Raw genomic sequence first — 13,585 nt, forward strand, 5'->3', positions numbered from 1 at the left:
AGGCATCGTCGCGTACAGAATAAATATATATGATAAGATGACTGAGATCAACACTTAAATGACGGTCTGAAGGCATCGTCGCGTTACAGAATAAATATATATGATAAGATGACTTGAGATCAACACTTAAATGACGGTCTGAAGGCATCGTCGCGTACAGAATAAATATATATGATAAGATGACTGAGATCAACACTTAAATGACGGTCTGAAGGCATCGTCGCGTACAGAATAAATATATATGATAAGATGACTGAGATCAACACTTAAATGACGGTCTGAAGGCATCGTCGCGTTACAGAATAAATATATATGATAAGATGACTGAGATCAACACTTAAATGACGGTCTGAAGGCATCGTCGCGTACAGAATAAATATATATGATAAGATGACTGAGATCAACACTTAAATGACGGTCTGAAGGCATCGTCGCGTACAGAATAAATATATATGATAAGATGACTGAGATCAACACTTAAATGACGGTCTGAAGGCATCGTCGCGTACAGAATAAATATATATGATAAGATGACTGAGATCAACACTTAAATGATGGTCTGAAGGCATCGTCGCGTACAGAATAAATATATATGATAAGATGACTTGAGATCAACACTTAAATGATGGTCTGAAGGCATCGTCGCGTTACAGAATAAATATATATGATAAGATGACTTGAGATCAAAACTTAAATGACGGTCTGAAGGCATCGTCGCGTACAGAATAAATATATATGATAAGATGACTGAGATCAACACTTAAATGACGGTCTGAAGGCATCGTCGCGTTACAGAATAAATATATATGATAAGATGACTTGAGATCAAAACTTAAATGATGGTCTGAAGGCATCGTCGCGTTACAGAATAAATATATATGATAAGATGACTTGAGATCAACACTTAAATGATGGTCTGAAGGCATCGTCGCGTACAGAATAAATATATATGATAAGATGACTGAGATCAACACTTAAATGACGGTCTGAAGGCATCGTCGCGTTACAGAATAAATATATATGATAAGATGACTTGAGATCAACACTTAAATGATGGTCTGAAGGCATCGTCGCGTACAGAATAAATATATATGATAAGATGACTGAGATCAACACTTAAATGACGGTCTGAAGGCATCGTCGCGTACAGAATAAATATATATGATAAGATGACTGAGATCAACACTTAAATGACGGTCTGAAGGCATCGTCGCGTTACAGAATAAATATATATGATAAGATGACTTGAGATCAACACTTAAATGACGGTCTGAAGGCATCTTTGCATTACAGAATAAATATATATGATAAGATGACTTGAGATCAACACTTAAATGATGGTCTGAAGGCATCGTCGCGTACAGAATAAATATATATGATAAGATGACTTGAGATCAACACTTAAATGACGGTCTGAAGGCATCGTGGCGTTACAAAATAAATATATATGATAAGATGACTGAGATCAACACTTAAATGACGGTCTGAAGGCATCGTCGCGTTACAGAATAAATATATATGATAAGATGACTGAGATCAACACTTAAATGATGGTCTGAAGGCATCGTCGCGTTACAGAATAAATATATATGATAAGATGACTTGAGATCAAAACTTAAATGATGGTCTGAAGGCATCGTCGCGTACAGAATAAATATATATGATAAGATGACTTGAGATCAAAACCTAAATGATGGTCTGAAGGCATCGTCGCGTACAGAATAAATATATATGATAAGATGACTGAGATCAACACTTAAATGATGGTCTGAAGGCATCGTCGCGTTACAAAATAAATATATATGATAAGATGACTGAGATCAACACTTAAATGATGGTCTGAAGGCGTCGTCGCGTTGCAGAATAAATAATATTATAAATATGATATAGTATTGTGCGATATTTTGGGGCGAAACGGGTGAACAGATCCGGCTTTACGATCTCCCGGGGGGCAGACAGAGAAACAGTCAAGCGCGCCATCCTGCCGCGAGCGTGCAAATGGATTCGGTTCGTTAACTTACGTTACATGAGCGAGCTAACAGCTTTGGTTTTGCGCAAATTTTATTTCTTCGCGAAACTACAAGCAATACATCGTGCTCAGTAGAAACACATTTACAATGCATAATTTTATAAAATTTGCTTACCGATGCAACTTATAAATCTGCAACCTGTCTGATATCCTTCACTCCTGGAGCGGTTGAACAATTTCGCGTTAAGCACCTCCCCAGTTTTTGAGCGCGGCTCAATTTGATGACACCTCAAGCGTTGATTGGTAGCGGCAGTTGTTGTTCCAGGAACAACATTAAAAAAGTTGGTCTGAGGACATCAGCCACTTGGCAAAATCAGGACGTGCGTGTTTATGACTGATTTTATTAGACATGCTAACATCTCTGTCATAGTGCAGAAATGCCATACATTGTAAAAATTCGTTGTTGCACTTAAATGTTTAAGTTTTATCAACTTAAAAGTGACAATTAATTTAAACTTGCTTGACTAGTAAGGAGTTGCTATAAATTATAAAATTGAAGTTGAAATAACTAAGCTCAACTTAATTATAGCAACTCCATATAGTCAAGAAAGTTTAAATTAATTTTCATTAATTTGGGGCAGTTTTCCAGACAGAGCTCAAGTCTTGTCCCAGACGAAAATACATGTTTGAGGTGCCTTCATTTAAAAAACATCTTACCCTGACCCATCTTAATAAACATCAGTGTTATTGTTTTGTCTGAAGATGCACACCAGTAATGTTTTTTTTCTAAAGTATGTTTGCAAAAACTACTTAAATGTCTTCATAATATTGTCTACCTGGATGAATCTAAACCCTGTTTGGGAAACTGCCCCTGTATGTTTTAGTACAATGTAGCCATTCAATTGATAAAATCCTCTTACATTTCCAGGTGCTCCATTCTGATGTAAAGATGTTGGTTTTCTCAAGCTGTTTATTTGCATTTGTTCTCTGCCTAAGAGGTTAGTAAAATAAAGTAGGCCTGTAAGATTTATCTTTTTATTTATTATTGAAACAAGTAAAAAATGTCACGTTTGATAGATCCTAATAGAGAATCAATGCTTCGTCCTGTTTTCACATAATGTTTCTTGTATCTATTATCCAGTGTATAGTCTCATATTTAGCTTCCTAAAAAATCTAAAATAGCAAAGTGAATCATTCCTGACAGGAATCACAGTCTAGTTTCAGACGTCTGTGGAACAGAAACTATTATGTGTACAATAATGACTGAGACGCATGTCTGGACCTACAGGGTACAGTACGACACGACAATGTCTGCAAAAAAGAATCTGTTTATTATTCTCATCAGATAACAAATAAAGTGGCAACGTGAAAAAGGCATTCATTGTTAAATAAACTTTCCTTAAAATCAACAAAAGCACTGCTGTCCCTGTAATTTACTTGCAGAGTTTGGAGGGGCAGTGCCCCCAGAACAGAGCCAAATTATTTTGTCTAAGCTATTAATGAAATAGAAATTAGCCTCTCTCGCTAATCTCAAAGTATTGCAGTACCCTTGTTTGCCAGTAGGTGACTCCCAAGCACAAATGCAAAACTCTAATTGGTAAAGCATTAAAGGCGGAGTGCACGATATCTGAAAAACGCTTTAGCAAAGGGAGTCGAGCCGATTACTAAAACACAATTGTAGCCAATCAGCAGTAAGGGGCGTGTCTACTAACCAACATCGTTGCCTGGGTTGCGTATGTGTAGGGCGGATCTATCAACAGAAGGTCCAGATTATATTGGGGTAGGGGCGTGTTTGTTAAGGTGATTTCAAACGTGAACATTGGCTTTTAGAGATCATGGACCCTTCCTTAAGTTTGGAAAACTTTGGAGAAAGTGTCTAACGCCGCATTCACACGGGGCGTAAGCGTTGCTGTTCCCATTCACTTTTAATGGGTGACGTCAAGCGTTGGCGAACTGAATTGTGGATCCGTCGGCACCGCGTCAGTGCCGTTGCTCGCGGCAGAAGTTGAACATTTCTCAACTTTTCAAGCGGCAACGCGTGCGTCAGCCAATCATATCGCCTTATGCAAATAACCTAGGCAGAGCCAGCCAATTACGTTTATGGAAGACCGGAGCTTGTGTTGCGGCCACAGTGATTGGCTGTTGGCCACGCTTCAGACAAGCCTTCCGTTAAGCGTTAACGCTGACGGACCGTGTGAATGCGGCGTAAGGCATAAAAGTTAATCTGAATTTCTTTTCAGCATCATCTGCTAGTGATGACTCTTGGAATGCTGAAATACCAAAATCAGTAGTGGGTCTGTCTGGATCATGTGTGGTGATCCCTTGTAAGTTCAACTACCCATCAGATGGAAAGATACACAAAGAATTTACAGGAATCTGGTACAAAGATTCATCTGACGTAATCTACCACAAAGAGACTTCCAAAATCATCAGCAAATTCAAGGGTCGCACAACTCTTCTTGGTGATCTGCATCACAAAAATTGCACTTTGAAAATCAACTCTTTACATCACAGCGATGCTGGATCGTACATGTTTCGCATCGAGATCAATGATTTCAACAAGTACTTATACAGGGAAAATAAAGTTTCTATTTCAGTGAAAGGTAAGGATATTAAAAGTTAAATACAATATTCCCCCCAATATTCAAATTCACATTCAGATGAGCTTTAGGATATCTGCTTAAACTTTAAACATTATAAATATCCAAACTGATTCACCAGATTTACCTGAACAACCCACCATCGCAGTGAAGGAGGAATTGATGTCACAAAGAGAAGTGAGCGCTACCTGTATCGTGTCACATTCCTGCCCGTCTGACCCGCCCCGTCTCACCTGGAGCCATAAAGGCACTCTCACGAGTAACTCTCAGCCTCAAGACCACGGTCAATGGAGATTAACATCATCTCTGATCTTCACACCCTCCAGAGAAGATCATAATAAACCTCTCAACTGCTCTGCAGAATTCAGTACTGGAAAGAAAGTGACCAGCACCAAAACACTTAAAGTTAAATGTAAGCTTAAGCCCAAATTTTGCTCACCCTAAGTGACTTTCTTCCTACAGCCAAACACAGTTATTTTAAGTTATTTTAAAACTATTCCATATGTTTTCTGTAAAGCAATGTTTGTAAAGCTGGATCAGATGTCATCCCTTGACCTGACCCCAGCTCTCTTGTGAATGCGAGTATGGTCGTTTTCTTACAAAGGTCCATCACTTCACCTTGGGACACATTAAATAACTGTATGAATTACTTTTTTATGGATGCTATTTTTTGGAGCTTAAAAATGGGGCCCTATCCATTGCCGTTATCTGAAAAGAGCCAGGATATTATTTAATATAACTCTGACTGTGTTTGGCTGGAAGAAATATACGTAAAAAATGCAGCATTTTATTATTATGTTACTTTAACTAAACAAATTAAGTTAAACAACTGCAACTTCATTCTTAATTCTCCTGGGTTATTTTTAACCCAACCCTGTGTAAATTTTGGAGAGAACAAATGTTGGGTTATTAAATAAACCTATGCTGGGTTGTTTCAACTCATGGTTGAATTATCAACAACCCAACATATGTGACCAGTCACGGAAAGTAGGGACACAAGTCGGATCTGGGGCATTTTGACTTATTCATAGATTCTGAAAGTGCCATTTGAATGTAACACATTCAAGAAGGAGAATGCTGAGAAATTTGAGAAAGAAAAAAGTTAACACTTTCCCTTTTCCCTGGCTGAGGAGACAATAGGGCTCATTTACATCTCATTTAGCTAAGCCATACCCCCTGTAAAGCCGTTTTGAGGTACAGATGTTCTAAGCATCATATGTAGTATTTTATTACAGAAGTCCGAATGAACAACATGCAAAAATAAACAGGACTTTTACCTTTGTGGGGATCACAAGTCGAATCAGTCTGTTTCAGATGTGTGAATCATCCAATGATTTTTGTCCACAAATGCGTATAATCCGTGAAATATAGATATATAGGCTATTGTTTACATCAGATTTCGCATGAACTTCTGGTAATACAATATAATATACATTCTGAGGACTATTTACATCGTAACATGTAAGGTATATCAGATTACACTCCAGTATTTGCGTTGCGTTAAACACATGAACCCGCCTTCAAAGTTTGCATTTAAAATAGGGTCTCTGTGTAACTTATGAGTTTGACTTCATGCTGCGCTGCAAGACTTCAAAGTACCGCGAGAGCGAGACGAAATTAAAATACTCCGTAAGATTTCTTGAAAAGCTCTCGCGGTACTTTGACGTCATCCGACTGCGGCGCCCCATAATGTCAGTGACGCGGCTGACGTACGATGCGGCTGACTGTTATTTGTTCCGCCCCAGCTTCTTTCATCTTTCTTTTGTTTTGTGCGCCCGAGCTTCATTTACAGTCTGGGGAGACGCACACTATAAGTTTGAAAAAAATTAAATAAAACTAAGCAAACATGTCTGAGGAACAGGGCAGCCACGTCACTACAGTCACGTGACTTCACGCTTGAGCCGGAAGAGCAGACAATGCTGAATAAAGTCGTAATTCTTTCTATTTTTGGACCAAACTGTATGTTCGATGCATCAACACATTCTTACTGACCCACTGATGTCACATGGACTACTTTGATGATGTTTTTATTACCTTTCTGGACATGGAAACCGTACATAGATTTTCAATGGAGGAAACAGAAAGCTCTCGGACTAAATCTAAAGTTAAAACATCTTAAACTGTGTTCCGAAGATGAACGGAGGTCTTCCCAGTTTAGAACGACATACGGGGTAAGTCATTAATGACATTATTTTCAGTATTGGGCGAACTATCCTTATTCAGTAGTCACGCTGTTCCCTTTGGGGGCGGAGGCGAAAACAAAAGCTTATCCAGTATGTAAATATACACACAGACAATGACGCCCCCCGCTGCACGCTAGAATCTCTGGAAAAACAAGCCTATTTCAACAGCAAAATTTACGCTTTTAAATATACATAAACTGCTATCTCAAACATGGAGAGGCTTCTTCGTGATCTCAACTAACAGATTCTGCAATAAAACTAAATTCACAAATTTTGAAAAAAAAAAAGTTTGATTCTCATTTTCTCGAAACTTGTGCTGCCGACTTGTGCCCCTGGTTTCCGTGACGGGTCACATATGTTCTTCCCACTCTTGGAAAGAATGAAGTAAATTTGTTATGATTGTGTTTTTGATGATTTTAACTCATTCCCCGCCAACTTTTTTTTTTAAAGTTGCCTGCCATCATTTTTTTTTGTGATTTTCACAAAAAGTTTTACAAAACTTCCAGGAAATTATCTTCTATAAATATATATATATATAAACATAAAAATATATAAAATGTAAGAACAAACCTTTCAAACAAACAAAAGGGAAAAAAACATTTCATCCTATCTTCATTTGTTCTCTTTTTATAACCTCTTAAATGGTTTCTTTTAAGCAAAAAGCTGAAAATATAGCATTTTTGTAAAGACATTTAGTTAGAGATCAGATTAAGAACGATGATCAAAATATTTTAGAGTTTAAAATATTTAAAATTTAGTTTTTGCTACAGTTTTTTATAAATTGGGTAAGAGCGCCATCTAGTGGATAAGTACAAATTACCATTAAAAACTCATCAGGAAAGCGTCATTGGCAAGGAAATGTATTCTCTTAATTGACAAGATATCTTGTCAATGGCAGGAAAAGAGTTAAAAGATTAATACTCATCTGAAAGTGACTTTCATTAAGTGTCTGCAATTTAAAAATAAATAAATAAAGCTTCAACATTTTATCTCACTCAGATCCTCCATATAATGTAAATGTGAAGAGTAACTTTTCAGTGAAGGAGAACACATCTGTTGAACTGAACTGCTCCTGTGACAGTAATCCACCTGCTAGTTTCCAGTGGATTAGTTTAAATGGATCTGTGTTGTCTAATGGACCCACTTATAAACTGAATCAAGTGTCCAGGTATATTGAAGCCATATCCTGCACCGCCAGTAACACAGAGGGACAAAACAGCTCCAGTCCTCAGAGGATTAATGTGTTGTGTAAGTATGATGTATACAACAGCAAAATTTGATCTCTTTGATGAAGCCAATTCGAATGTGACTTAAACTGCATTCCATCGATGAGCCGCTAGAGGCTGGCTCCAAAAGGGAGTCAATTCCAATAGACCCACATGAAAATGCCCAACTTTATAGCAAAAAATATGTTTACAGCCTGGTACAAGAAGTGATTTTGGTCTATGTAGCTAAGTTCCCTTTCAGTCGATCACTACGACATCATGTCATGACTGATGTATTGGGAAGCACAACGTAATGTCTCCGTTCCCTTCCTTCAGGGAATGAGGGTTACACACATAACCGAGATGTTTGCACTTCATGACAACTATGGGGGGTGAATGTTTGTGTAACTCATCCATTTAAGTTACATTAAGCCTTAAAGTTCAGCATAATTAAGGGCGTGGCCACTTGAGTGACAGGTGAACTGCCACTGCTGTCACTCGATTTGAGCTAGACGAGTGTGGTTTTAGCAACCAGCCCCCTTTAATTCACCCACATCCTGCCTTTTTACCTATTTTCGGTTATCCACAAGTAAAGTGCGATGACACGCGGCAAAGATGGCCAAGGCAGGCACCGCCTATTTTAAGCTTAAAAAAAGAGAGAAAACCTATGGGTGACTTTACAGACACTAACTCCATATGTCTTACAGTCTATGGTTGTACTACACATGAATGACCTCAGTTAGTTAAAAGAGTATTTGTATTGTTTGTCATATAGATCCTCCTGAGATTAAAAACGAGTCTTCCTGCAAATCAGAGCCTTTTTCTGCCACAGTCTGTGTTTGTATCGTGGACTCCAACCCACCCAGTGAAGTCAAGTGGTTTGGTCCCTCGACAGCTTTCCCCAGCTCTAGTGTTGAACAAAATGGTTTTCTTACCATCTTTACCCTTCAGGGGTGGCTGGGTTTCCCCAATGCTGTACAGTGCGCTGCCAGTAACAGCGAGGGAAACTCTGTCATAACTATCCAAGTGCATTATCATGGTGAGACTTTATATCCAAATATGTTGATGTTTTCCCAAACAATGTACTGATTTGATAAAAATATATAATGTTTTACAGGTATGATCATATATATTGCGGTTGCCACAGCTGCTGTTTTAGTTACTTTAGTGATCATTTCAGTTTGTGTAGCCAAAAGATACCGGTAAGACACTGCTCTCTCTCTCTCTCTCTCTCTCTCTCTCTCTCTCTCTCTCTCTCTCTCTCTCTCTCTCTCTCTTATATTATATCTTTATATATCTTTATTTCTTTTTTAAATTAGCAAAAGACAGAAAAGCAATGACATTTACACAAACTACCAAGATGACCCACGTGTTAATATGAACTGGAGGGTAGGTACAAATGCTTTGCTTTTATACAGTAAATGTAGGAGTCATGTGTGCAGTTCATGAGCAGTTTGACAGTTCATTTGATGTTTATTAACACTTTAATTGAGGTGTTGCTTTAGGTGGAAACTTGTGTTTAATGTTTTGTTCGCACTAACAGAGACGCAAATTTATAAAGGTTCTTTTTATCTTGTTGATTAGTGTGATGACAAGCATCTGCCATGCGAGCGAGATGAAGACGAAGCAATCTACGCTAACACATAAAAACAAATACAATTATACTGAATGTTTAAAGTGTAAAATGTATTTTTAAAATGTAAATATTGCATTAATGTATTGTTATTTTGTGGTATTGGTTAACCTGTTTGTTTAAAAACATAAAGGTAAAGCAGTGCCTCACGCCATGTAATCTCTGTGCAATTTATTTCTAATAAAATAATAATAAAAAAAACATATTTTCAACTGTTTGTATGCTGAGTTTAACTAATTTGTTGGCATGGCAGGCATAGCATCAAGTTCCTTATTATCAGGATATTCACATTTTAATACTGCAATGAAGTTTCCAAAACAGTTCTGTTTTGAGGTCAAAAGTTTCATTTCAGATTTCTCTTAATTATTACTTTCATTAGGTACCAAAGAAGTAAAACTGAAAGGAACACATTAATCTAGACTTTCAATTTATCATATCAGTGAACACATCACATAGACATCCATTGTTTTTATATGAAGCTAGTGGGTATGTTCAGGGCAGTGTTGGGTAAGTTACTCAAAAAAAGTAATTAATTACTAGTTACTAATTACATCTTTAATCATGTAATTAGATTACTTTACAAATTACTCTCTAAAAAAAGTATTTAATTACTTATTACTAATTTCTTTCTAAATCCTATTTAGTACATGATACAAGGATAGGCTTGAAATGGCTAAAAAAATCATATATAAAAGTACATCAATTATTCTGGTCCCACTTTAGAGTCCAATCATCTCTATTAACTAACTATTAACTACTTTTGCCTCAATATACTCCAAATACTGCTTATTAATACAAAAGAAGTTGTTAATTTTAAGTATTGGTAGAAATGGTGAGGGTTAAGGACGTAGAATAAGGTTTTGCAGAATCAGATATTTGCTAAGCATTAATAAACAGCCAGCATCTCATTATTATTAATGCTAATAATCAACCAGTTAATAGTGATAATTTTAAACTTAAACCATGTTAAATCCACCTTTGTATTGCTGTTAACATAATAGTTTTAGAGTCCATACACAGTATTTAGTTATATCAAAAGTAACTGTAATTAGATTACAAGAAAAATAAGAGTAATCCCTTACTTTACTTTTTCAAGGGAAAAGTAATTTAATTACAGTAACTAATTACTTAGTAACTAGTTACACCCAACACTGGTTCAGGGGCACCGCTAGCAATTTTGGGCCCTATGAAAAAATAGGGGGTCGGGCCATTTCGCACCTAACATACAATCCAACCTACTGTAGCTATTCAAAATCTTTGTCTGTAATTTAATAATACAGAACTATTTATTTTGCTATTGTTTTGACCACAGTTATCAGTATTTATTACACGGCTCTCTGGAATGCTTGATTCTGATTGGTCAGTTGAGACATTTGCAGGTTCGTTCTTTTCAAATAATAACCGCTCCAAAATAATAACGCATAGCCGGACTACTTGCACGAGTAAAATCGCTCCGCGCCAATAAAGATCAATAAAGATTACTGTCTGTTTGGCGCCATCTTGTGACAAACACTCGACAACCACGACAAGACACAGACAGCTTACTGAGACTGAACTTGACCAAATAGAGCATGACAGCTACGAAGCCAACAAACAAAAAAAAACAGAATGGCCATTAAAACTTCTCAAAGACTGGTTAAAGAGAAAAAAATGGAGACAGACAAGTATGAAGCAGAGGATCTTAATAAGGTATTACGATCATTTTATGCATCTGTGCAAAGTTTCGCGGAAGGATAAAAATGTTTATTTAAAACAAATATGCCAATAAAATGTTTCAAATTCATATTCATGTCCAGTTTTTTTTCTTATGTGGCAAGTAGCCGTGTAATAAGCGGGATAATGTAGAGGCAGCCGGTATATGGGAAATAAGCCCCTTCAGTGTGATACAAGACCCTCCGCTTCGCGTCGGGTCCTGATCACACTGTCGGGGCTTATTTCCCAATAACTACCGGCTGCCTCTACATTATCCCTTACTTATAGATACCTAAAATGTCTGCAGCTAAGATAATTTATAGTGCAGTGTCAATTTAATTGAAAAATACAGGACATTAAATCAAATATTCAGAGCAACATTCTTAAAGATTAAGATAAATGTGACCATGCCTGTGAAAACCCAGCTGAAGTATCTCTTTGTAATTTACTGTTTTCCACATAAAATCATCCTATATAATGTAAAGAACATTTTGTGAAAATATCAACTTGATATCTTTAATATTGACTGAGTAATGTCATGTCAGCTATTGAAATCATAGTGAAATTAATGCTTGAAATTAAACTGTGATGCTTTTTATCTCACAATAAGATTTGAGGCTTTAGTCTGATTTTCAGAGAAAGTCTTAGTGACATACTGTATACTTGAGCTGTTACACACACGACAGAGGGGACGAACTAAGTGTGTAATGAGATCGTAACAAGGCGTGGTGAGCTTGAACCTGCTTACATCACGAGGCATTTTTTGGACCCAACATCCAATACAAAAATTCAACTGCAGTAGCCACCGTTTAACCTGAAGAGGGCAGCACTCAGACGTTTTTACACCAGTATTGAAACACTTTATATCCAAATGTCAAAAAACTTACTAAAATCAATGAACAGCACTAATAAAACCCCATTCTTACAGATCATTAACTAAAAAAAGTTGGTTTAGGGTTTAGTTACTCTTGAAGAAAACAGCTATACTGTTATTAAATGATTCTTCAGACTGTTTTTTAATCAACGGGGCTCTAAAATGAAATGAATGACAACTATAGCAGATTACGACATACAGGGCAGGACTTACCAGGGTGGAGGCCCCTGGGCTTGAATACATTTTGGGCCCTACACTCTCAGAACAAAAGGTACAAAAGCTGTCACTAGGATGGTACACTTTAAATGGGTCCTAATATTTACTATTTAGGTACAGATATATACATTTGTTCCCATTACATGCACTTTTTAGGTACAAAGGTGTACTATTTGAAAGGGTACCACCCCAGTGACAGCTTGTGTAAATTATCTTCTGAGAGTGCACACATACAGTAAACAACCTAAAATAAATAATATATCATAGAACTATATTTTAGGGAAGTTTCCCGACATGGTTTAGATTAATCCAGCACTAGGCCTATTGCTATAGGTTATTATTAGGGCATTCAAGTAGTTTTTACAAACAAACCTTACAAAAAACATTACTGGTGTGCGTCTTGAGACAATGTTAAGATATATCAGTGCAAGATGTGTTTAAATTAAGACAGATCAAACATGCATTTTAGTCTGGGACTAGGATAAGACCTGACTAGGAAACTGCCACTATATCTCTAAAGCAGAACATAAGCCCAGTCTAAAATTAAATCATGTATTTTTAGGGCTGTCACACATTCAAATTAATCATGCACATTAAAAAATACCCCATAACAACATTTAAAATCATTGTGTAAGACTTAGCTTAAGAAAATAATAATAGTCTTGATAAACATTCACCTTATTACACACCATATAATGTTATAATAATCCTAACCCTAACATAATCAACAAGTGTATTTTTTTGCAAATAGCGTACAAGGGGTGCAGTGTTTAAGATTGAAAAAGTAAAGATTTTAGGATGTTATTTAATAATTATGACAAGACCATCATGTAATATTAGACACCAAAAACCGAAGTAGAGAAGATGATCATTAATTAATTTTTGCGTCTGATATGAATGTAATACATTAAAACCTTGAACGTAGATATAAAAATGAACACTTTTCAGAAGTTTAAACTGTGATTCTGTTAGCAAACATGCTGAAAGAGAAACTACAGGAAAGTTAGGCTAGCTAGTGGATTATATCAAAAACCATCAGGACATCAACATGGCCATAATTTAATGAAATGAACTGGACTGATGATTTAAATGTTGACATAATCATGTGCGTTGTTAACTCTCCGGATTTTGTTATGTTTCGTAGCTCTGCTTCACTCGTTTATTTCTCCACAGAAACTGTTTGTCGCGTGAACTGCAGACTGCGAACAGATTG

At 36.6% G+C, this 13,585-nt stretch overlaps 2 protein-coding genes across 2 annotated transcripts in view; one reads left to right on the forward strand and one right to left on the reverse strand.

The window, feature by feature from the left end:
- The window catches only part of LOC135770788 (myelin-associated glycoprotein-like), a 31,407-nt gene extending 21,770 nt beyond the window's left edge, over window positions 1–9,637 (forward strand). Inside the window, exons 2-9 of the mRNA XM_065280593.2 lie at window positions 2,898–2,967; window positions 4,210–4,572; window positions 4,691–4,981; window positions 7,752–8,000; window positions 8,733–8,996; window positions 9,075–9,159; window positions 9,277–9,346; window positions 9,542–9,637. Of these exons, the coding sequence (XP_065136665.1) occupies window positions 2,919–2,967; window positions 4,210–4,572; window positions 4,691–4,981; window positions 7,752–8,000; window positions 8,733–8,996; window positions 9,075–9,159; window positions 9,277–9,346; window positions 9,542–9,604 (1,434 nt within the window). The 5' untranslated portion in view covers window positions 2,898–2,918 and the 3' untranslated portion in view covers window positions 9,605–9,637. The remainder of the gene's footprint in view (window positions 1–2,897; window positions 2,968–4,209; window positions 4,573–4,690; window positions 4,982–7,751; window positions 8,001–8,732; window positions 8,997–9,074; window positions 9,160–9,276; window positions 9,347–9,541) is intronic.
- Window positions 1–13,585, reverse strand: part of LOC135770791 (myelin-associated glycoprotein-like) — a 135,025-nt gene that overhangs the window by 38,360 nt on the left and 83,080 nt on the right. The gene's annotated exons all lie outside the window — the stretch shown is intronic.

This window comes from Paramisgurnus dabryanus, chromosome 8 (genome assembly GCF_030506205.2).
Source record: "Paramisgurnus dabryanus chromosome 8, PD_genome_1.1, whole genome shotgun sequence".
Lineage (NCBI taxonomy): Eukaryota > Metazoa > Chordata > Actinopteri > Cypriniformes > Cobitidae > Paramisgurnus > Paramisgurnus dabryanus.